Consider the following 23690-nt stretch of genomic DNA (forward strand, 5'->3'; position numbering starts at 1 on the left):
TTAGCCGGGTGTGGTGGCAGGCGCCTGTAGTCCCAGCTACTCGGGAGGCTGAGGCAGGAGAATGGCATGAACTTGGGAGCTGGAACTTGCAGTGAGTCGAGATCGTGCCACTGCACTCCAGTCTGGGAGACACAGCGAGACTCTGTCTCAAAAATAATAATAATAATAATGATTTCAATAGTGAAAACTAATGTTTAGGATTTTACAGTTCTTTGAATATAAAACATTTTATAGAGTATTGATGTATATGATAAGATTAAAAACCTTGAAAATGTAAATATATAAGGGAAAATTCACTTGTACATACTAATGTTATAAAACAACAAATTTAAACTTTTATCTCCTAATTCATAGTTCTCATAGTTTGAGTGACCATTATCTTTCTCTAAGTTATAAAGAATTATAACGTACAGTAAAAAGTACCTTAAAGTTGCCACAACTTCCCAGTTAAAGGTCAAGACACTCTGAGAATCCCTGTACATAATGGTAGCTCTCAACTCTTCTAATTCATATTTAAACATACATTTGTCAGATCTTATATATTCAATGTTACATTAGAAATAACTGGTAAAAATACATCAATTTCATAATAAGGTAAAGCTTGAGTCTATTAACATATTATCTATTACCTCATTTTAGTAAATGTATACTTTTTTAAAAAATAGGTATAAATGAAAAGAAAATGCAAAAAAATGTAGGCCATAACTCTCCTTTATGCTTCTTGTTTTATGAATCTGTCCTGTTCGAGAGCCAGAGCTTAGGTGGAACTAGCCAGAGATGAGAAACCAGGAGCTCGAGCACAGTGAAATCCTATTCATTCCCAGTTCCAAAATGAAAAGGAAACAAGAACATACAAAAATAAACATAGAGCTTCAACCAATCTTTTTCAAATGCAGCTTTAATCAGCCCAAGAATCTCTGAGGCTGATCTCAAAGGCACTTTCTAAAAAACTGCTCTCTCCTTTCTTCCAATTGGCATTTGTCTAGGCAAGTTTATGGTTTAATAGCCGGTAGCATTTCACCATCCCACATCAGGAAAGTATTTGCTTACTTGTAAGTCTTAATAGTGGTGACTTGAAGCCCATTAAATTATACACAAAATATAAAAGAAAGCCTCTGCTGCTGCTGATCTCTATCACCACTTCCCTTCATTCCCTAGAAGGCACACATCATATAAGCCATATAGAGGAAACAAACATGAGATTGTCAAATGGCCACTTTAACCCACTTTAAACTCACTGCAGCAATATTAAGGGTTCTCTGGATTTGTTAGATATAATGCTAAAAAGTGAACTGGCATGAAGTCTTGTGAATATAAGCTTAATTACCATGGGTTGTAAAGAATTGATTATTATCTCTACTTTTTCTGATCTTTTATTCCTGGCTTAGGCTTTCAACATTTTTCAGATATGTGAAGAAATATGCAGAGGTGGTAAGTGGGATTAGATCTGGCTTTGAATAGGTGACTTTTCCTTAGCTTTGTCAAAATAGGCACCTTCTTTAGTAGCGTGAACATCTCTATCATCATCTATCATATGAATGTGTGATGTATTTTTGTCATTTCGCCTCAAGCGGTAATTTTTATAAGCACGTTGAATGATGGTTGCTGAAACTGCCTCTTGTTTTCGTTTCAAAGTAGTCGTAATTGGCTCACATGTGATCTTAAAAGGGTTGGCTAACAAAAACCCTGATTCTATTTCTGAAAGAAGTTTCTCCATCCTCACATCTTGACCCATAACTCTCTTTGTAAAAGCAAGTAGGATATCGAGGCAATGAATTCTATCCCCAACAGCCATGGGGAGGTCCAAAGCAATGAGCTGGCCCTTGTTTGGTTTTGCCATGAAAAGAGGAGGATCAAGAGCAGCTGCAAAATCTGAAAGCTTAGTAGAGTCTATGTACTGGGTCCTATCAGGATCAAACCTTTTCCATACCTGAAAGAATTTCCTAAAATCATCTTCACTCAAGGTCTTGTTTTTCTTCTTAGAAGCAATATTTAAAAACTCCATGACAACAACAATATACATATTTACAATGATCAGCCATGATATGAGGATATAACTGACAAAATAAAAAATCCCAACAGAGGGGTTCCCACAATCTCCTCTGACTTGAGTCCCAGGGTTAATTTTATCAGGATCACAGTCAGACCATTTACTGTTGAAAATTGCATCAAGCATCCCATCCCAACCAGCAAATATTGCAACTTGAAAAAGACAGAGCATACTGCTGCCAAAGGTTTCAAAATTAGACACATCATTAATTCCAGCTTCTTTTTTAACATAGGCAAAATTGTACATTCCAAATATGGCATAGATGAACATGACCAGGAAGATGAGAAGAATGATGTTCAATAATGCTGGGAGGGACAACATCAAAGGAAGCATCAGATTATGAAACAACTGTGGTCCTTTTCCAAGACGCAGCATGTGAATGATCCGTGAGAGAAGTATCAGTTGCACAAATGAAGGAGACACAAGGTAGGATCCTACTGTCATAGGCAGACATAGTCCTGGGGGCGGGAAAAGATAAAGCAGGCTATACAATTATTCAAACACAATTGTATTTTGAGGACTATAAATTATTTTACACTTAATCGTTTTTCCCTATATTTTATTAATCCTTTATTGATCCCTTCTATTTTACTAATCATTCTCATTTAACAGTTAGTATGTTGAAAGTTTGGGTCAGCCAAACACCAACTGTATCAATGCTTAGGGTATCTAGCTAAATTTGGAAGATTATTTTTCTGTAACATAATCTAAGAGTAGTATAGATCAAGTAGTTGTGGAATTACAGATGACCTGATTCTGTAATGTAGGACAATAGTCATAATTTTTATTGCTATTGGATCAAGAAATTTAGTTCCATGTAACCTTTATTGAATGCCCAATAAATATATCACATCAATATGCAAAGATGAATGACATGATTTCTGTCTTCGGGAACCTTATAATTTAGAAACTAGTGATAGATGTATAAAATAATTATAAGACAGAAAGACCTAATTGGTAAATATAATTACAGAAATGTCTGGCATTCCATGATTCATAAATTGTAATTTAATTTCTTTATTTCATAAATAGTACTGGGGCTCCAGGAACTTTAAATATGAGTTGAATAAATAAGTCTTTTTTTTTAGAACTTTTTTGTAGCTGTGGTAGTTAGGTGAGGGAAGTATGGCAGTGATTAACATAAGAACTATCAAACAAGTTAAAATTATAATTACATTAAAGACATGTTCTCTGGAAGTATTAGAGAGAATGTTGTTTATTTTGAATTGAGAAGGTAGTGGAAGGAAGAATCTCAAGAGACTTCTAAGTGATATGGTAGGCTTGTTGAATCTGGAGGAATCACATCTCACATTTCTGTTAAACTTGGTCTCTGCCTAAGATAACATTTCTCGCTGATGTTCTATCCTATCAATACCCTATCTCTATAGTGCTTTAGTGAATCTTCTACTCTGACCCAAATTCTCATTTCCCTTCAACCTTCCAAATTCTTTCATTATGATGGAAGTATCACTAACTTGTGAATAAATTCCTCTGCATTCTCATCACTAATTTTTTAACCCAATCTCTTTTTTGGGGGGCGGGGGAAGGTTCTTTTTTTAATTTTTGTTTTTCTTTATTTCTTCTAAAAAGAAACGCCAGGATACATGTGCAGAACATGTAGGTTTGTTACCTAGGGATACATGTGCCATGGTGGTTTGCTGCACCTATGGACCAGTCCTCTAAGTTCCTTCCCCTCACACCCCACCCTCCAACAGGCCCTGGTGTGTGTTGTTCCCCTCTCAGGGTCCATGTGTTCTCATTGTTCAACTCCCACTTACAAGTAAGAATATGTAGTGTTTGGATTTCTGTTCCTGTTTTAGTTTACAGAGGATGATGGCTAAATCTGGCTCTATCTTGAAGCCTCTATTTCCCTTGCAACCCTCTCAAATACAGGGAGCTCATTCTTCCCCACTCCACTTTCCTCAGATTAGAAAGAAAAAATATGTATCTTTCTTTCTTTTCAATGTGATTTCTGGTCACTTTTCCTTCCTATTATCCTTATAAAGAAAGAGATTTTTGACACTGTGAATCATGCCTTTCAGCTATATCATTTCCTACCATTCCTTGGCTCTACAGTCTACTCATTCTTCATTCATATTCATTGAATACTTCAATAATTGACTCAATCTCTCTCATTTCACCTTAGCATCTACCATCAACAATCCATTTAAAAGCTACTTTCTGTCTTTGGTCTTCTCAAGTTATTATATTCTTCTCCATCATTTTACAAATCCACATTTATAATCACATTCTGGACCCAGGATACCTTGCCTTCTGAAACTTCAAATTCAAACGCTTTCTCTCTGACTGCAATTGCTTTTCCTTCCAGTTCTCTGATGAAGTCCCCTTCAGTCTTACAGGACTCTAATTCCATCCTTCCTCAGCCTTCTTCCTATCAGCTTCCTCCTGTCTTCACGTACTTTTCTATCAGTTTTTCTGATAGTTTCTTCTTTTCTGAAACTTACGGTTTTTTTCAGCAGTTAGTTGCATTGTTTCCACTATCAACTGAATGAGTGAATATTTGGAAGCACATCTGAGCAAACAGTTTATCTACATTTTCTACTACTCAATACATAGAATAGTGCTTGATGAGTAAACTTAAATATTGTTCCTACTCTCATGGAACTTACATCGTAATATGTGTGTTATGGGGAAGCAGACAAACATCTCTCTGCCCGAAACTCTTTGACACTGAATTATTTGCTTGGCTATCTCCTTATCTGAAAAGTCTCTAATTAGATTTCACGTCTTCCATAAAGTTTTCTCTGACCTCTACTCACTGATTAGGTGACCTCCTTCTGCTATGCTGCTGCAGCACCCTGTGCCTTCCCTACCATAACCTTAATAGCACATATTAAAATGTACTGTTTAATTATCTATATCCTTTAATAGACTGTAAGCTATGTGTACACAGAAATTACACCTATCTTGTTTACTACTGAATTTTTTGTATATAATATAGCTTTTATTCACAAAGAGAATTATCAAGTATATTTATTAAATAAGAGAGAGATCTCCAAAGTAAGAGAAAACAAGCAACAAATTTATTAAAGCCTGAAACTCTAGTATTGTATAAGTTATAAATAGTTTTAGAGATTAGAGGGAAGGAAATAATAACAGACTTGAAAGGTTACATCATTCTAAGGCATAAAGATCTTTCTAGTGTCATCTAGAAAATTAATGTATATTACAGAATGAAGGGGTGACTAAACATTCACCTGGTGGCTTGTGATGCAAAGTCTATGTTATTAGTCCAAGAAACATTTTTGAACATCTTATCTCTATCAGGCATGGGTGGTACATGTATGAATACAAATGTGAAGCATTCCTGTTGAAAATTAAAAAAGATCCCTATCTGTTTTGCTTATTAGGAGACTATATTTCATGAGATATTTAGTGTAAGAGCTTGCTTGAATTAATATTATCATGAATAAAAATTTGACAAAAGAAAATCTCACCTGTGATGGAGAAAATAACCACCATAAAATCAAAAATGTTCCACACAATGGTGAAATAAAAACAACGGAGAGCGATGAGCTTCAGTATACATTCCATAGTATATAGCATAACAAAAATTGAGTTAATCCAGTAGAGAGCAATGTACATTTCTAGACTCTGACCTTCAGTGTCTATCATCATGGCTATAGCTTGGAAACATATAAGAACCATAACAATGACATTAAAAACTTGGCTTGTTACCAAGTCAAAAATGAATCCTTGGAGTTTGTTCTGTGGGTAAAAAAACAGGTGTAATAGTCCCATTAATAGGATACATATACATATATATGGTCTTTATACTCTACAACTTTCTTCCCAAAATAAATGAGAGTGTGAACCCAAATTTTTGCCAAACTATAACATATAGTAAAAACAAACAAACAAACAAAATGACCATGAAAAGCTTTGTTAAGGGACACAAAAATTTTGTCAAAAGCATTTGTTAAGGCTTTTAAAATAATATATAAAAAACACCTCCACTGAAGTTTCAAAAAATCTAGACATTTTCTTACTCGTGGGCGAGGTACTGGTCTTTGAGAGTCCTCATACATTAACTGCTTCAGCCTGCGGTACTGTTTTCTCTGTTTAACCGTGATAAAGATATTTGAGCCTCCTAGGTAAAGAAAGGAAAGAAAAATATATTAAAATCACACTTAATCCAAATTTTTCCTTATATTAGTATGCATTTTAATGACTTGGCAATTATTGATTTACTCGTCTAAAAAAAGGCTTAACTGCAGTGAATGAAATAATGTTTGAACATGTCTGACTTTCTGCCCAAAAATCCATAAAAAGCACATACAGAATACATGCCGATAGTGACAGAAATTCAGTAATCTCTAAGTGCACTCTGTTAGGGAAGCGTCAACTCTATTTTCACATAGGGTTGTAGAAGAGGGCAAAGGAGAAACAGCACGGGATATCTGGAAATATTTACTAAGAAAGGTTGAGTTCAACAGCTAAAGGAAAAGTTGATTTGTATCTTTTAATAAGCAGAAATAAACAGAAATGATCATATGTGATCATTTTTATATGACTGTATATTGCTTTATTTTTCAAATACTATCAGAAGATTTTTTTTACTATTATTCCAAAAGTACCCTGTGCTTGCTTCTTCATAGCATGTTTGAGGACTTATTAATTTTTGTGTTTATAGTGCTAATTTCAGTATCTTATGTAATATATGTGAAGTGAATAATGTCATGTCCTAGGAATTAGGAATTGTTACTGCTCTAAATCAGGACCTGCTTGCTTAAATTGATGGCAAACACCAATTGGAAGCCTAGAAGCAAATCTTAGTATGTTATCCTACAGGGTTGACATTCATAGAAAGCTGAAGCATCCAATCAAAATCACATTTGATCACGCAGCTGTCTACTCCTATTTCATTGGTGGAGACTCAAGAGTGATATACAGTAGTCCCCCCTTATCTGAAGTCTCACTTTTCACAGCGTCAGTTAGCCGTGGTCAACCACAGTTGGAAATTATTGCATGAAAAATCCTAAAAATAAATAGTTAATACATTTTAAATTTCATGTGGGTCTGAGTTGTGTGATGAAATCTTGTGCCATCCTGCTCTGTGGAAATTGGAATGTGAATCATCCCTTTGTCCAGCATATCCACTCAGTCTATGCCACCCACACATTAGTCACTTTGCAGCTATCTCTGTTATCACAGCGATTGTGTTCAAATAATCCTTATTTTAATTAATAATAATCCCCAAAATGCAAGAGAAGTGATGCTGGCATTTGAATATGCCAAAAGGAAGCTGCAAAGTGCTTCCTTTAAGAGAAAAGGTGAAAGTGCTTGACTTAAGGAAAGAAAAAATATATATATATATATGCTGAGGCTGCCAAATCTATGGTATGAATGAATCTTCTGTCCATGAAATTGTGAAGAATGAAAAATAAATGTATGCTTGATTTGCTGTTATACTTCATATTGCAAATGGCCACAGTGCATGATAAGCCTTAGTTATGGAAAAGCCATCTTAACGTGAACAGAAACATGTTTTGATTTACAGCAATCAGGTTAGGTACTACCCTGCAGTTTCAGACATCCACTGGAGGTCTTGGAACAAAGTCCCCTTGGATAAGGAGGGTCTACTGTATCAGATTTTACACATGGCTAAAGTTTGATTACATGGCTGAAGATAAAATTTCAAAATTAAACTATTCTTTCCTTTGACTTTTTTGGAAGGCTTCCCAAAAGAGATTAGGTGCCTGTGTAAAACAACTCGACTTACATGTCTTTTTAGTCATTTGTATTTGTGGAGGCCCTGAAGGAAGTCGCTTTTTAGAAATGGCATGAAACAGTAGTTACTCAATTCCGTCTCTGAACTCTGTCTTATCGGGTTCAAGCACCCCTACTTAGGCCACCCAATTAGGATTTACGACTCTCTCTACTTCTAGCAGAAAGAACTACTCTAACTTAGAAAGATGTCCATGCTGGCTGACTGTGAAGGCTTTAAATATAACAGTGAGTAAAAGAGTGCTTTTTTTCTGGAACTCTTCACATATTTGTTAAGATAGAAAATTTTACTTACAGTATTTATTTTTCAGTACATCATTATTTTCAAAACACTTGTAATTTTTACACAAACACTTATAATTTTTAACTTTTAAACTTGACTGTGTAGTACATATTTTGGATTTAAAAGTCAATGTAAAGATGAACATTTTGGCAATGTTCATCAAAGTGCAGGAACATTAATCATGATTTTTTAAGATACATGTCAAATAAAAATGACATTAAGCTGAATCCAAAGCCAATTATTTGAAGCAGGGCATTTATATATTATGCATATGCCTGATTTCCTCAGACATTGGATAAACAAATAATATTTATACTTATCTTTATTTTATGCTTGTTGAAATTATCAATAATAACACTAATCAGCATACTCAGAGGGAGAAATACTCCAAATATAATAAAGTTGATAAAGTAACAATACATGTAGATGTTGACTTCAAAATGAGGCTGTATATTTACCTAGAAGTTTAAAATAAGCAAATTATTGATACCGGCTTTTTAAAACAAGTTTTATAAAACAATTTATGACAAGAAAACCCAACAATGCTACCTAAGAAACTGTTTTCTTTCTGCTCTTTGGCAAAAGGATATCATTGCTTTGTATGAATGTTAAAGTTCATTTCATTCATTTAACCATTGTTGCAAAATCTGGTAACCTTTCAAATGAGCCTATGGGACCTCAATCATTGTATATAACAACTCTGGAAGAATTTCACTGCCAGTGAAATTTCCAATATGAAAAGCATTTAATTTCTATTCATTATTACTGGTGTCCTGTGCTCAAATTGCAAAAATGACTTTGCTTGTATCCTAACAATGACTTTAAAATGATATTATACTTACAGCAACAGAATCAATTGCTGAATTCATAATAGTGATCCATCCATTAAATGTTGCCTGTAAAAATGACATGCATTTAAAATTTATGCTTCCTGGCAAATAAAAAGTAAAATCTCAATCTGTTATTAGTGCACTGAAACATTTGACATAGGTTTGCCACACTTCCATATACTGTGTAATTGGGATTCTCAACATTTTCATTATTATACTGTCTGTTAACAGCTATTTCAAGTACTTAGTTTATTTGTAGTTAGTAACAAAATATTTTAAGATAGTATGACTAGAAAAAGATAAATAGGGAAACAAATATATAAATGGTAAATAAATACATGCGGCCATATGTCATGGTGACTTGTAGCTGCTATACATTTTCTTTTCTGTGAGAGACATAAGAGGAATTGTTCAACTCTTCACGTCTGCTAGATACTGAGTCACTGAGTAGCAGTTCCTCAAAATGCTAAAGAGATAAAAAGTAGTGACTTGGATTGGACCAAATAATTATTACCTGTGATGGTTAATACTGACTGTCAACTTGATTGGATTGAAGGATGCAGAGTATTGATCCTGGGCATGTCTGTGAGGGTGTTGCCAAAGGAGATTAACATTTGAGTCAGTGGGCTAGGAAAGGCAGAACCACCCTTAAGCTAGTGGACACAATCTAATCAGCTGCCAGCAAATATAAAGCAGGCAGGAAAATGTGAAAAGACAAGACTGGCCTATCCTCCCAGCCTATATTTTTCTCCCACGCTGGATGCTTCCTGCCCTCAAACATTGGACTCCAAATTCTTCAGTTTTGAGACTTGGACTGGCTCTCCTTGCTCCTCAAGCTTGCAGACAGCCTATTGTGGGACCCTGTGATCACTGATCATGTAAGTTAATACTTAATAAACTCCCCTTTTTATATATATATATATATATATGTGTGTGTGTGTGTGTATAAATTTACATATATATCCTATATATACATATATATGAAGGAAGTGGAGAAGCAAGTAAATTTAACAGAGGAAATACAGATACTGGCCCAAACTATTTTTACCACCACTGATCAAGTTATGGGGTAATGTATTAATCAGGGTTCCCTAGAGGGACAGAACTAATGGGATATATATATATATATATATTCACACACACACACAAAATATATATAGAATATATATTATTATATGGGATAATATATAACATATAATGGGATAAATAATATATGGGATATATAATATATATTATATAGGATAATATATAATAGGATATGTATTATATATATATAATAAGATATATATATATCCTATTAGTTCTGTCCCTCTAGGGAAACCTTGATCTCTTAATCCTGTTATCTTTGTAAGCTGAGGATGTACATCTCACTGGTACCTCAGGACCACTGTGATAATTGTGTTAACTGTACAAATTGATTGTAAAACATATGTGTTTGAACAATATGAAATCAGTGCACCTTGAAAAAGAACAGAATAACAGCGAGTTTTAGGGAACAAGGGAAGACAACCATAAGGTCTCACTGCCTGCGGGGTTGGGCAAAAAGAGCCATATTTTTCTTCTTGCAGAGAGCCTAAAAAAGGATGTGTAAGTAGGGAAGATACCACTAAATTCTTTTCCTAGTAAGGAATATTGATATTAATACTCTGGGAAAGGAATTCATTCCTGTGGGGAGGTCTATAAATAGCCACTCTGGGAATGTCTGTCCTATGCAGTTGAGATAAGGACTGAGATACGCCCTGGTCTCCTGCAGTACCCTCAGGCTTACTAGGATTGGGAAACTCCATCCTGGTAAATTTTTGGTCAGACAGATTCTCTGCTCTTGAACCCTGTTTTCTGTTAAGATGTTTATCAAGACAATATGTGCCTCACTGAACATATAGACCCTCATCAGGAATTCTGATTTTGTCCTTGTCCTGTTTCCTCAGAAGCATGTGATCTTTGTTCCGCTTTTTGTCCCTTGAAGCATGTGACCTACTCCCTGTTTGTACACCCCCTCCCCTTTTGAAATCCTTAATAAAAACATGCTGGTTTTAAGGCTCAGGTGGGCACCATGGTCCTATCAAAATGTGATGTCATCCCTGGTGGCCTAGCTGTAAAATTCCTCTCTTTGTACTCTTTTTCTTTATTTCTCAGCCAGCTGACATGGAAAATAGAAGGAACCTACATTGAAATACTGGGGGCGGGTTCCCCTGATAGTTGTATGTCCCATTACATTTATCTACTAATTGCTAAAATATTTTATAACCAAATGTATTAATCACCCACATTTTGTCCTTTGCATTCAACCTACAATATGGATGAATATACAATTAATAAGGAAAAGTCAAAAGTGTACTTACTACTTGAAGCAGAGAAAGGAAACCATTTCCAACATTATCAAAGTTCATTTTTGCATTTTCCCATGGCATGGATTCATTAAACAGAAGGCTTTCACACTGACTCTTATTCATGACTTCAGATGAAGGAAACCTTTCTCCACTTGTTGGGTCAATGCATTCATAGAATCTGCCAGCAAATAAGTCTACTCCCATGATACTAAAAATCAGCCAGATCATCAGGCAGACAAGAAACACATTCAAAGTAGGTAAGGTTGTTTTGATCAAAGCTCTCACAACCACCTGGCATATATAAAAAATGTAAACTTTAGATAGGAAATCTGAAACTGTTTTAGTTTTTGATCAGTTTGAAAAATACTAATTGATATAATGACATATTTTTTAAAAACCTTAAAAGGCTGTATCTAAAGATTTAACAGCCCACTTGCTGGTACTGGAAAACCTAAATAGCAATTCAATTTTTATTTAGAAAATACAATCAAATTGGGCCAGGCATGGTGGCTCATGCCTGTAATCCCAGCACTTTGAGAGGCCGAAGCGGGTGGATCACCAGGTCAGGAGATCGAGACCATCCTGGCTAACATGGTGAAACCCCTTCTCTACTTAAAATACAAAAAATTAGCCGGGTGTGGTGGCGGGTGCCTATAGTCCCAGTTACTTGGAAGGCTGAGGCAGAAGAATCACTTGAACCCAGGAGGCGGAGCTTGCAGTGAGCAGAGATAGCACCACTGAACTCCAGCCTGGGCGACAGAGCCAGACTCCGTCCAAAAAAAAAAGAAAATACATTCAAATCTAGATATTCTTAAAATGTTTGTACTAAAAAATCATTAAATGACAATAGAGCTGATTAGTACAAATACTAGAAAAAATAATTATTTTGCTGACTCAATATGTGTGTGTGTGTGTATGTATATATATATATATACATGCTTATTGATTTCCTGTATTGTGCCAGAAATGATCATTCAAGATAATTGAACCCATGTGTATGTATGAGGTTATCTTAAAATATATATATTATGTATTTTAAGTGAAATAGAATATGTGAAATAGTAGTCAGGGGAATCAGAAGACCAATAGATTGTACTGTCAATGAAGCCAAGGGAAGAGATTGCTTCAGGAAACTAAATGGGTTGCTGTACTTCACAAAGATTCAATCATCACTGAACCATTTGGTGTCACTGATGAATCACTCCAGAGTAGGAAGCTTGGGAGATGAATCCACCACCTAAACTTGAATATCAGCAATAATCTATAATCACTGTCATTATTTCCTCAACTGACCTCACTCTTCAAAATTCAAATCAGAATTGTATTCTTATTACTCCACTGAAGCTGCTAAGGCAAATGCAAATCAGTTGCTATATCTAATATAATAATATGTTTTACTATTTCCACTACTTATTTTTCTCTTAGCTTCTTTTTGTTTGTGTGTGTGTGTGTGTGTGTGTGTGTGGTTTTTTTTAGTAGAGATAGGGTTTCACCATGTTGGTCAGGCTGGTCTTGAACTCCTGACCTCAGGTGATCCACCCACCTTGGCCTCCCAAAGTGATGGGATTACAGGCGTGAACCACTGTGCCCGGCCTCTCTTTATTTTATACTTTTTCTTTCCCTTTCCTGACCTTCTTTCACTTTCTTCCTGAGGCACCATTGATTCGTTTTCTACCATTCTAACCTTTCCTTCCTTCAGTCATTACTAGATACTAATCCTTTTGCCTGCATATTCTTGCTGATATTCCATAGTTGTCTGTCTTTGAATTAATATTTTGGCTTTTAACTATGATTTCAGTAACACTTTTCTTTCTAAAACTAGATCTTTTGTTAATACTTTTAAATATTTTGAAAGGTCCATTAATGGTTCTGCTAAAGAAAAATGCTATGTCTTTTAGAAAATCCACATATAGAGAATAAAAAGAGTGGATATAGTTGACACATATATTTGAAAAGTAGACAGTACCTAAGATCTTAAATTTATTAAATACATAAATCATTAATTTTATAAGCATGTAGCTTCCTAATATACTCAATGATATATCTTCAGCGATAATTTACAGAACTTCCAGAGGTTGAGATGAGGCTTCAGGTCTGAACCCGACTTTGCTCTAAGCCTGGCTACTGTTTTCCTGACCTTGAATTGTCCACAGCCATTGTCTCATTGCCATTCTAATGAATGTACAGCATTAAATAGTACAGGGCCTAATTTCTGACAGAGTCAGTTTCCCTGGCAAATCTCTTCCTGCTTTTCTCTAAACTGGGGCAGACAACTTGCTGATTGTGTTACTTTTTTTTCCTCCCTATGTGTCTAAACTTATTAGGAAAAAGAACTGGTATTATCTTGTTTTTCGAAAATAAAAAAGAGTTTGTTTATTTTAGTTACATACTTACTTAGGGGTGTGTGTGTGTGTGTGTGTGTGTATTTTGAGTAAATAGGCCCTCTGCAGTTTACATGTTAGAATATTCTATAATGTTTTCCTATCACTGAACAGTATTTATACTGGAAAGGTGGCTGTCTTTTTTTTTTTTTTTTTCTGAGACAGTCTCACTCTGTCACTCAGTCTGGAGTGCAGTGGAGCAATGTCGGCTCACTGCAGCCTTGACCTCCCAGGCTCAGGTGATCCTCTCACTTCATCTCACCTCAGCATCTCAAGTAGCTGGGACTACAGGTGCACACACCACACCTGGCTAATTTGTATTTTTTGTAGAGACAGGGTCTCACTGTGTTACCCGGCTGGTCTCAAACTCCTGAGCTCAAGCGATCTGTTCGTCTTGGTCTCCCAAACTGCTAGGATTACAGGTGTAAGCCACCATGCCCAGGCTGTTTTTTCATTTTAGCTTCAGTCTTATTGAACCATTCAACCACCTTATTTTCAGCTTATTTTCCACCTTATTTTGGTTTAAAAGCACTGGGAAATATCACCACCTTGTGGATCTTCATGATATGGTTAATGAAGTCTGTTTCTTAAGTTATTATATGCTACAATTACTATTTTAGATTTTTTGTTTCTGAGGTGTATAATTGGGATTTGCCACATTTGGAATTTTTATGTATTTACCACATAATCAAAATATTAATTTCCCAACACAAATAAATCAAATGTATTTAACAAACAGATCAGGCCTAAGCACTATTATTATGAGTCAAAGACACATTTGTGTGAATTACAAGAATATTATCATCAATCATGGACTAAGTATATATATACAAATATAATTAATGTACTTAAGTACTTTATACAATCATATAAAAGTGAAATTATTAAAATTTATGAAATTATTTTTTAAATAAAATACATATTTTTAATTACATTTCTGTTTGTATGTATAATAATCACTCAAAATTTGAGAGAAAAATAAACATTCACTTTTTACCAAGTGGAAAGAGTTTAAGTGTTATGGTGTCTTAATCAGTAACAGTTTAAATATAATATATAATGTATAAACTACAGAGATAAAGGTTAAACGTTAATAATTTTCTCACTAGGTTCTACCATAGCAATGAATGTGTGATATGAGGTAGTAAAGTGTCAGACTGGTATAAAAAAATCTATGTAAATAAAAATGCAAAAACACATAAATGTATTATAAAATAAAATAAAAGGTACATTTCAATGTGTTCTGTCATTTCTGTATACAATGGGTCACTGTATAGCTACATACTTATACTACTTGTGGTGGTCAGAGACTCCATTTTCTTTCTATTAGTTCAAGCATTATGTGATTTCCATTTCAGGTACAAAAGATTGAACACTGACCATTTTATAATATTCAATCTATTTTCTTTACATTGTTCAGACACTGGCCATTTTATAATATTCAATCTATTTTCTTTACATTGTTCAGAAGAGGTTTTAACATGTGAGTGATGATGACAGGACATCGCTTGTGATTGTGACATTAAAAAAATTAAATTTATCTTAAAATTCAAACTTTTCTTTCATTCAGTGAGTAACCACTTAGGGTATACAATGTTTGCATAATTTTAATGTTTGTTAACTAATCCAAGCTCCATTTTCTAACAATTGTATTTTTAAAATGGAGACAATTTCATTAATATGCATATGTACATGGGGTAGAAATATACTTTTAAAACTATATTTTCTCTCTCAAATACTAGTTTCTTTTACTTTTCTGTATTGGTTTTTATACTTTATGAGGAATAAGAACATAGAATCTTAATAAACGTACCTATTCCTCTCTGTTTCTAAGCAATGAAATGTAAGGTTTTTGTTATATTAATACTGCTAAAGGTACAAATGAGAAGAAAATAAAGCTTCCCAATTTGTGCAAATTTAGTAATTACAAATAAAAATCTGTAGATACAGCTTAGAAACTCATCTCTTACCTTCATTCTTTCAAATTGAGATAGAACTCTGAGGGGCCGAAGGAATTTCATGGAAATAAGTGGTTTTAGTTCTTCCCGAGTTTTGCCTATTAAGCTAAGACAAAACACCTATATATTTTTTTTTAAAAAAAGTAAATACGATTCCATATTAATCAATATAACATGTAAAATAAAATAAACTTTGCATTTATTACAACAGATATATACAGCAAAAACTTACCAGTAAATTTGTGAATTATTTTTACATATATTTCAAAATACATTAATAGTTACTTACAGAAAGTTATAAGAAAATCATTTAGTGTTAAAATCACTTTAAAAAGATAAAACTAAATTATTTTCTGGTAATAAGGAATGTATTTTAGTGAGATAAAAGTTATATATTTTATACTCTTTATGATAAACGATTTATAGTGACATCTGTTTTTAGTTTGAAATTAGATTAAGAATCAGTTTCATAATTACTTGTAATACAGTAATCGTATGCAGATATTCATTAAAACAAAATAAGAAATATATTTACAAATGCATTCATATATAAATATGGTTAAGACAATATACAAGATAGGCTTTCAGAGGATAAGCATCAAAGAAGATACGAATATTGTTAAGTCAAAAGTACACACATTACAAAAAGTATAACCAGATACAAAGGTAAATTTTAAAAGTAAATATAGTCAAGGTTAATAAATGTTCATAAATACTGACTAAGGTGGTAAAGTTAAGATTAACTTTTATTATATCTTCAGATTTTTCTACATTTTCAAGTCAACATTGTGAAAAATTTCTTCTTTTTACCCTTTACTAAAGAGACAGCCTTGAAGTAGGGTTTGAACTTTGGGTATTATTTTCATAAGCATGAAGGAATCTGGACACAGAACAATGACTAGGAAACAAGAAGGTGAGTCACAGGCATAGTATGGTTTGGCTAGAGCAAAAGGCTAATTTGAAAGAGCAAACTTAGGAAAGAGAGGTCAGCTATTTTAAATCATTAATTGTAGGTTGAGGAGCTTCTATCATTATTTATAGAATAGAGAGCCATTCATTCATTCAACAAAAACACGGAGAACCTTCTAATATGACAGAAATTGTTCTAGGCACAGGACTTAAAGGAGGGAAGAAAACTAAGAAAAAATTGTACCCTAATGGAACTTATATGTTAGTGGGAGAAAACAGACAATAAACAAAATAAATGAACAAATGATACAATATTAATAAGGGGTTTGGAGATGAAGGAAGCAGACAAAGAGAAGGAGTATTGGAGTGGTTGCAGTTTAAATAGTGTTGTAAGGAAAGACCTTCAAAGGTTTCACTTTGGCTAAGGCATCAATGCCAGCCAAAGTTCCAGTTGGAAGGAAAAATAAGTACACAGGCACTAAGAAGAAAATAATCTTGGCATATTTGAAGTGCTCCATGAAAGTTGGTGCTGGTGGATCAGTAAATAGACTTGGACAGGGGAAGGGAGCGTAACAGGGAATATGTTTGGATTACACAGATACTTGTAGAGCATTGATTGCAAAGATTGTTGATTTTACCCTGAATGAGATGGGTGTTTATCATAAGGTTTCAAGAGAAGTGACATGAGCTGACTTCCATTTCACAACAGTTACTCTGGTTGCTATGTGGAAAACAGAATGAAGGTGTGCGGGGCAGAAGCAAGGACACCACTTTGGAATCTATTGTAGAGATCTAAGTGAGAAATTTGGGGAGCTTGGATCAGGCCCACACTTGTGAACATCATAAGTAGTCTAATTGTGATATATGATTTAAGAGTTAAGCCAACAAAAGAAAGACTTTAGGGTGCTGATATCATCAAGATATTATGCAACAAACTTACACGGTTAGCAGTAAATTCAAGGTGATTATTATAATAATCCAGGAATAAAGTGCTGAGCTTTTAAAATTTTGGAATGAGAAGAAAATAATAGATGTTAAATATTATAAACTAAGAAAGGTGTCGTATACCAATAATGCAGATGGAGAGGGAAAGGAAAGATATAATAAACTGACAGAAAGTGAAAGAGTAAGACTGAGGAAGAAAAAGTAAATCAAATAGTCTTTTAAATTTTCTTTAAAATACGTACAATAACAACCACGAAGTCCAGCCTGTACCAGCCATTAGAGAAATAGGCTTTAAAACCATATGCCATCCATTTTAGAAGCATTTCCAGAATGAAGATGTAAGTGAAGATCATGTCAGCATATTCTAATAAAATTTTAATTGTCTTTCTCTGATCAATATATATATCTTCAAAAGCCTGTGGGTAAAAAAAAAAAAAAAAAACATATAAGGATTAGGTGTAGAGGTAATTTCTAAAAACTCTTTTGACATAGAGGGGAACAAAATTTCATATCTAATAGGCATATGGTGAGCACTGTCAGAGGTTGTAGGCTCCAGGGCTGGTTCACTATGCTTGTATTTATTGACACAATCCATAAGTATTATTATTTGACCCCATGCCTATGACAGACATCATTAATTGATTCCAGAACTAGTTCTTATATAGGCTGAACCTGGCTTCATAACTGTTTTAAAAGCAATCCAAAAATCCCCTCCAAAATCAGTTAATCAAACTTAAGAGATGAAATCTTTAGTCACATCTGACATGAATCTTATCTGTAATTCCAGGTAGCAATTCACAGATATATACCACTTACTCATAGAGAAACAGATATGTTTTTAAAATGTCTTTAGAAATCCATAAGACTATCAGGTAAACCAGTTGAAATACTGAAGATTAATTAAAACTATAATTGTTTTTCCAAAGCTTCTCAGTTTTAATGTCAACCTTAATTTGACTATGGAATATGTAAAGTCTGATCATGTCATTGAAAGCAATTTCATAAACATTTTAGCACTGAAAACAGGCAGGCAGACTTTCAATATCAATATACATAAAGGGACAAAAAGCAAGCAAGGATTAAAATAGTCCCATATAAAGAATGATGTGATTCCCTTTTTTTTTTTTTTTAATTATACTTTAAGTTCTAGGGTACATATGCACAATGTGCAGATTTGTTACATATGTATACATGTGCCATGTTTGTGTGCTGCACCCATTAACTCGTCATTTACATTAGGTATATCCCCTAATCAAGTGGGCTTCATCCCTGGGAGCAAGGATGGTTCAAAATACGCAAACCAAAAAATGTAATCCTGCATATAAACAGAACCAAAGACAAAAATCACATGATTATCTCAATAGATGCAGAAAAGGCCTTTGACAAAATTCAACAGCTCTTCATGCTAAAAACGCTCAATAAATTCGGTATTGATGGAACGTATCTCAAAATAATAAGAGCTATTTATGACAAACCCATAGCCAATATCATACTGAATGGGCAAACACTGGAAGCATTCCCTTTGAAAACTGGCACAAGACAGGGATGCCCTCTCTCACCACTCCTATTCAACATAGTGTTGGAAGTTCTGGCTAGGGCAATCAGGCAAGAGAAAGAAATCAAGGGTATTCAGTTAGGAAAAGAAGAAGTCAAATTGTCCCTGTTTGCAGATGACATGATTGTATATTTACAAAACCCCATTGCCTCAGTCCAAAATCTCCTTAAGCTGATAAGCAACTTCAGCAAAGTCTCAGGATACAAAATTAATGGACAAAAATCACAAGCATTCTTATACACCAGTAACAGACAGAGAGCCAAATCATGAATGAACTCCCATTCACAATAGCTTCAAAGAGAATAAAATACCTAGGAATCCAACTTACAAGGAATGTAAAGGACCTCTTCAAGGAGAACTACAAACCACTGCTCAGTGAAATCAAAGAGGGCACAAACAAATGGAAGAACATATCATGCTCATGGATAGGAAGAATCAATATTGTGAAAATGACCATACTGCCCAAGGTAATTTATAGATTCAATGCCATTCCCATCAAGCTACCAATGACTTTCTTCACAGAATTGGAAAAAACTGCTTTAACGTTCAGAGCCTGCATTGCCAAGACAATCCTAAGCCAAAAGAACAAAGCTGGAGGCATCATGCGACCTGACTTCAAACTATACTACAAGGCTACAGTAACCAAAACAGCATGGTGCTGGTACCAAAACAGAGATATAGACCAATGGAACAGAACAGAGCCCTCAGAAATAATACCACACATCTACAGCTATTTGATCTTTGACAAACCTGAGAAAAACAAGAAATGGGGAAAGGATTCCCTATTTAATAAATGGTGCTGGGAAAATTGGCTAGCCATAAGTAGAAAGCTGAAACTGGATCCTTTCCTTACTCCTTATATGAAAATTAATTCAAGATGGATTAGAGACTAAAATGTTAGACCTAAAACCATAAAAATCCTAGAAGAAAACCTAGGTAATACCATTTAGAACATAGGCATGGGCAAGGACTTCATGTCTAAAACACCAAAAAAAATGGCAACAAAAGCCAAAATTGACAAATGGGATCTAACTAAACTAAAGAGCTTCTGTACAGCAAAAGAAACTACCATCAGAGTGAACAGGCAACCTACAGAATGGGAGAAAATCTTTGCAATCTACTCATCTGACAAAGGGCTAATATCCACACCTATAAAGAACCCAATCAAATTTACAAGAAAAAAACAAATAACCCCATCAAAAAGTGGGCAGAGGATATGAACAGACACTTCTCAAAAGAAGACATTCATACAGCCAACAGACACATGAAAAAATGCTCATCATCACTTGCCATCAGAGAAATACAAATCAAAACCACAATGAGATACCATCTCACACCAGTTAGAATGGCAATCATTAAAAAGTCAGGAAACAATAGGTGCGGGAGAGGATGTGGAGAAATAGGAAAACTTTTATGCTGTTGGTGGGACTGTAAACTAGTTCAACCATTGTGGAAAGCAGTGTGGAGATTCCTCAAGGATCTAGAACTAGAAATACCATTTGACCCAGCCATCCCATTACTGGGGATATACCCAAATGGATTATAAGTCATGCTGCTATAAAGACACATGCACACGTATGTTTATTGTGGCACTATTCACAATAGTAAAGACTTGGAATCAACCCAAATGTCCATCAGTGACAGACCGGATTAAGAAAATATGGCACATATACACCATGGAATACTATGCAGCCATAAAAAAGGATGAGTTTGTGTCCTTTGTAGGGACATGGATGCAGCTGGAAACCATCATTCTCAGCAAACTATCACAAGAACAGAAAACCAAATACCACATGTTCTCACTCATAGGTGGGAACTGAACAATGAGATCACTTGGACACAGGAAGGGGAGCATCACACACAGGGATAGTATTAGGAATGATGTGATTCTTGAAACATACTGTTAAATGGAAGTAAATACAAAATAACAATAGATTGTATGACTTTTAATTGAACCAATTGTGGTGTAAATGAGTCCATAAAGATTATAAATATAAAGTTCTTAAAAATTTTTATTTCATTACATGTATTTATTTATTATTCAATTATTCAGGTACATAATGCGAAATATAATAAAAAGATGTACAAAAGCCTCCACTTCAATTAGCATGGGTAGAGTAGATTTCACCAGACCAATGATCCTACTGCAAAGAACTAGAAAAACAGTACAAAGTTTTAAAAGCATTTGTTTTTAAAGGCATCACAGAGCTGCTGTATCAATAAAGAGTCGATGAGCTCTAATTGTAGAGAGGAGAAGGTCAAGAATATGTTCAGAACAAAAAGATCTAACATATGAATTCTAATAAAAAGAAAGCTAGTATCAAATTAGGCAAGATACATAACTTAGGATAGTTCATAATAATAGAGGGATCAATACTACAAGTGTACATCTGTATGTCCAAAACAATGGGTCATCAAAACATATAAAGCAAAACTGATGACACTAAAAGAAGGTTTAGAAAAAAAAGCAATCATAGTGGGATAATTTAACACATTATATCTATAGCTAACCAAAGAAAAACATCTTTGCTATATCACTAAGGCTCCCACTGTAGATGGGAACAATGGTAATAACAAACTATAATTGCACCCAGCTACACCATATGACACACGCTTTTCAAGTACATGTTGAACACTGTTGTAGATGGTGGAGTTGCCTACAAAGAACTCCTTTACTGGCATATCTAACTATTTCACAGCAACCGAGTGTTGCTTGATAACACACAACTAAAGCCCTCTCTGGAGAATTGCCTCTGCTATACGAGAGCCACCCTGCCTGAGAGGCAATCTTTCCACTCTTAGAGGGACCCAGCACAACCAACAGCTGAGTGGAATAGAGATATAAATGCCAGCTCCCTTGAGTCACTCAAGGTGAAATTGTGTGGTGCAGTTTGGGCTCCAGAGCCTCCCTACAACATCAAGCTGAAATGAGTCTTTCTTGAGGATTATGAAGAGGCCTACAATAGGGTAGGTGTCTTTTAAAAACTCTCCTTAAGATCTACCTCTACCTCCTCTCCTGGCCACTTGATGTATAAATAGAGTCAACTCTCTTTATTCAGTGGCCTGGGAATTACCAAGATTGCTAAGGAAGGAGAAGGATTATGTACCAGAAAACCTGGTACCTATGCAGGACCTAGAAATATGTACTAGTAGGAAATGGAGGAGCTTTCCTGGGAGTGGATCCACAGAGGGCTGCATATTAGTTTCCTGTTGTGACTGTAACAGATTACCACAAATTTAGTGGCTTAAAAACAACACAACTCTATATACTCTCATTCTTGATGTCAGAAATCACTGAGCTAAAATCGAGGTGATGAGAAGGCTTGTTCCTTTTGGTGGCTGAGGGGTCTCAGTTCCTTCCTTTTTCAGCTTCTAGTGACTGCTTATACATTTTGACCTGTAGTGCATTCTTCTGTCTTCAAAGGATGACACCCCAATCTCTGCTTCTATCCTCACATCACCTTCTTTTCTGACTCAACTCCTACAGAAACTCTTTTGTAGGAACCATTGTGATTATATTAGGCTCATCTGGATAATTCAGGATAATCTCCCTGTCTCAAGACCTTTAACTTGATCAGATCTGCGAAGACCCTTTTGCCATATAAGTTAACATTCAAAGGTTCTGGGGATTATGTCATGGACATATTTGAGGACCATTAATCAGCCTACCACAGGCTGGATCAAAGGTGACAGACTATGAAGCTGGATAAAGGGAAGAATGTGTTGGTACGGGGGTCACAGTTAACTCCAGCACCACAGGAATTAACATCATATTGATTCATTATATTGATGATATCATGTTAATTAGACCTGATGAACAAGAAATGGTAAGTTCTCTAGATGCCTTAGAGAGACATATGTGCCTCCTACTCTAAGAAAGAGATACAATGCCTGACAGGTCTCTTTAGGATTTGAAAGCAAAATTTCACACTTGCAAATATTGATCCAAAGATGCATTATCAGGTGATGTAGAAGATTGCTATTTTTCAGTAGAATCTGATGCAACAAAAGATACTAAAATAGGTTGACTATATTCGAAGCAGCCTTTCCATTTGAGCCATATGAAGATCCATGATGCTAGCAGCATCTGTGATGGAGAAAGGCATAGTAAGGAGTATCTGACAAGTCCACTAGGGGGTATTTGTGTTTCCCATTCTCTCAACCTTAGGATAGGTGGATTCTGGGGTCTTTGCTCCCAGAAAGGGCATTAGGGTACATACTATGTCTCCTACTAAAACTCAAGCTTAGATGTCATTTGCTCAATTTTTGATTTATTGTGTCAGTCAACTAGTAAGAAAGAAAGAAGTTACTATACCAGCAAGGATAATTGACCCTGATCATTATGAGGAAGTGAGATGCTGTAACAAAATAAGAGGAAGAAGAAATACAAAAGTAATACACAGTTTGAATCTATTTTTAATAAGTCTGAAATGGATAAAACTAATCTACGGCAGTTGAACTCCACATGCTGGCTACCCTTGTGGAATAGGGAAGTAACTGAGGGGTAAGAGTGTTGTTCTGGCGTCCTGGTAATGTTCCGTTTCTCAATCTAAGTCTGGAGAGGATGTGGAGAAATAGGAACACTTTTATACTATTGGTGGGACTGTAAACTAGTTCAACCATTGTGGAAGACAGTGTAGCAATTCCTCAAGGCTCTAGAACTAGAAATACCATTTGACCCAGCTATTTCATTACTGGGTA

At 34.9% G+C, this 23690-nt stretch overlaps 1 protein-coding gene across 2 annotated transcripts in view; it reads right to left on the reverse strand.

Moving 5' to 3' along the window:
* Positions 1-893: 893 nt before the first annotated feature.
* Positions 894-23690, reverse strand: part of SCN7A (sodium voltage-gated channel alpha subunit 7) — a 95340-nt gene continuing 72543 nt past the window's right edge. For both annotated transcript variants that reach the window (XM_023188160.1, XM_023188161.1), the window contains exons 18-25: positions 17677-17850; positions 15593-15700; positions 11254-11532; positions 8924-8977; positions 8402-8539; positions 6061-6165; positions 5509-5779; positions 894-2508 (exon numbers count right to left, since the gene is read on the reverse strand). In XM_023188160.1, coding sequence (XP_023043928.1) covers positions 1442-2508; positions 5509-5779; positions 6061-6165; positions 8402-8539; positions 8924-8977; positions 11254-11532; positions 15593-15700; positions 17677-17850 — 2196 coding nt within the window. In that variant the 3' untranslated portion in view covers positions 894-1441. The remainder of the gene's footprint in view (positions 2509-5508; positions 5780-6060; positions 6166-8401; positions 8540-8923; positions 8978-11253; positions 11533-15592; positions 15701-17676; positions 17851-23690) is intronic.

This window comes from Piliocolobus tephrosceles, chromosome 11, assembly GCF_002776525.5.
Source record: "Piliocolobus tephrosceles isolate RC106 chromosome 11, ASM277652v3, whole genome shotgun sequence".
In the NCBI taxonomy this organism is placed as follows: domain Eukaryota; kingdom Metazoa; phylum Chordata; class Mammalia; order Primates; family Cercopithecidae; genus Piliocolobus; species Piliocolobus tephrosceles.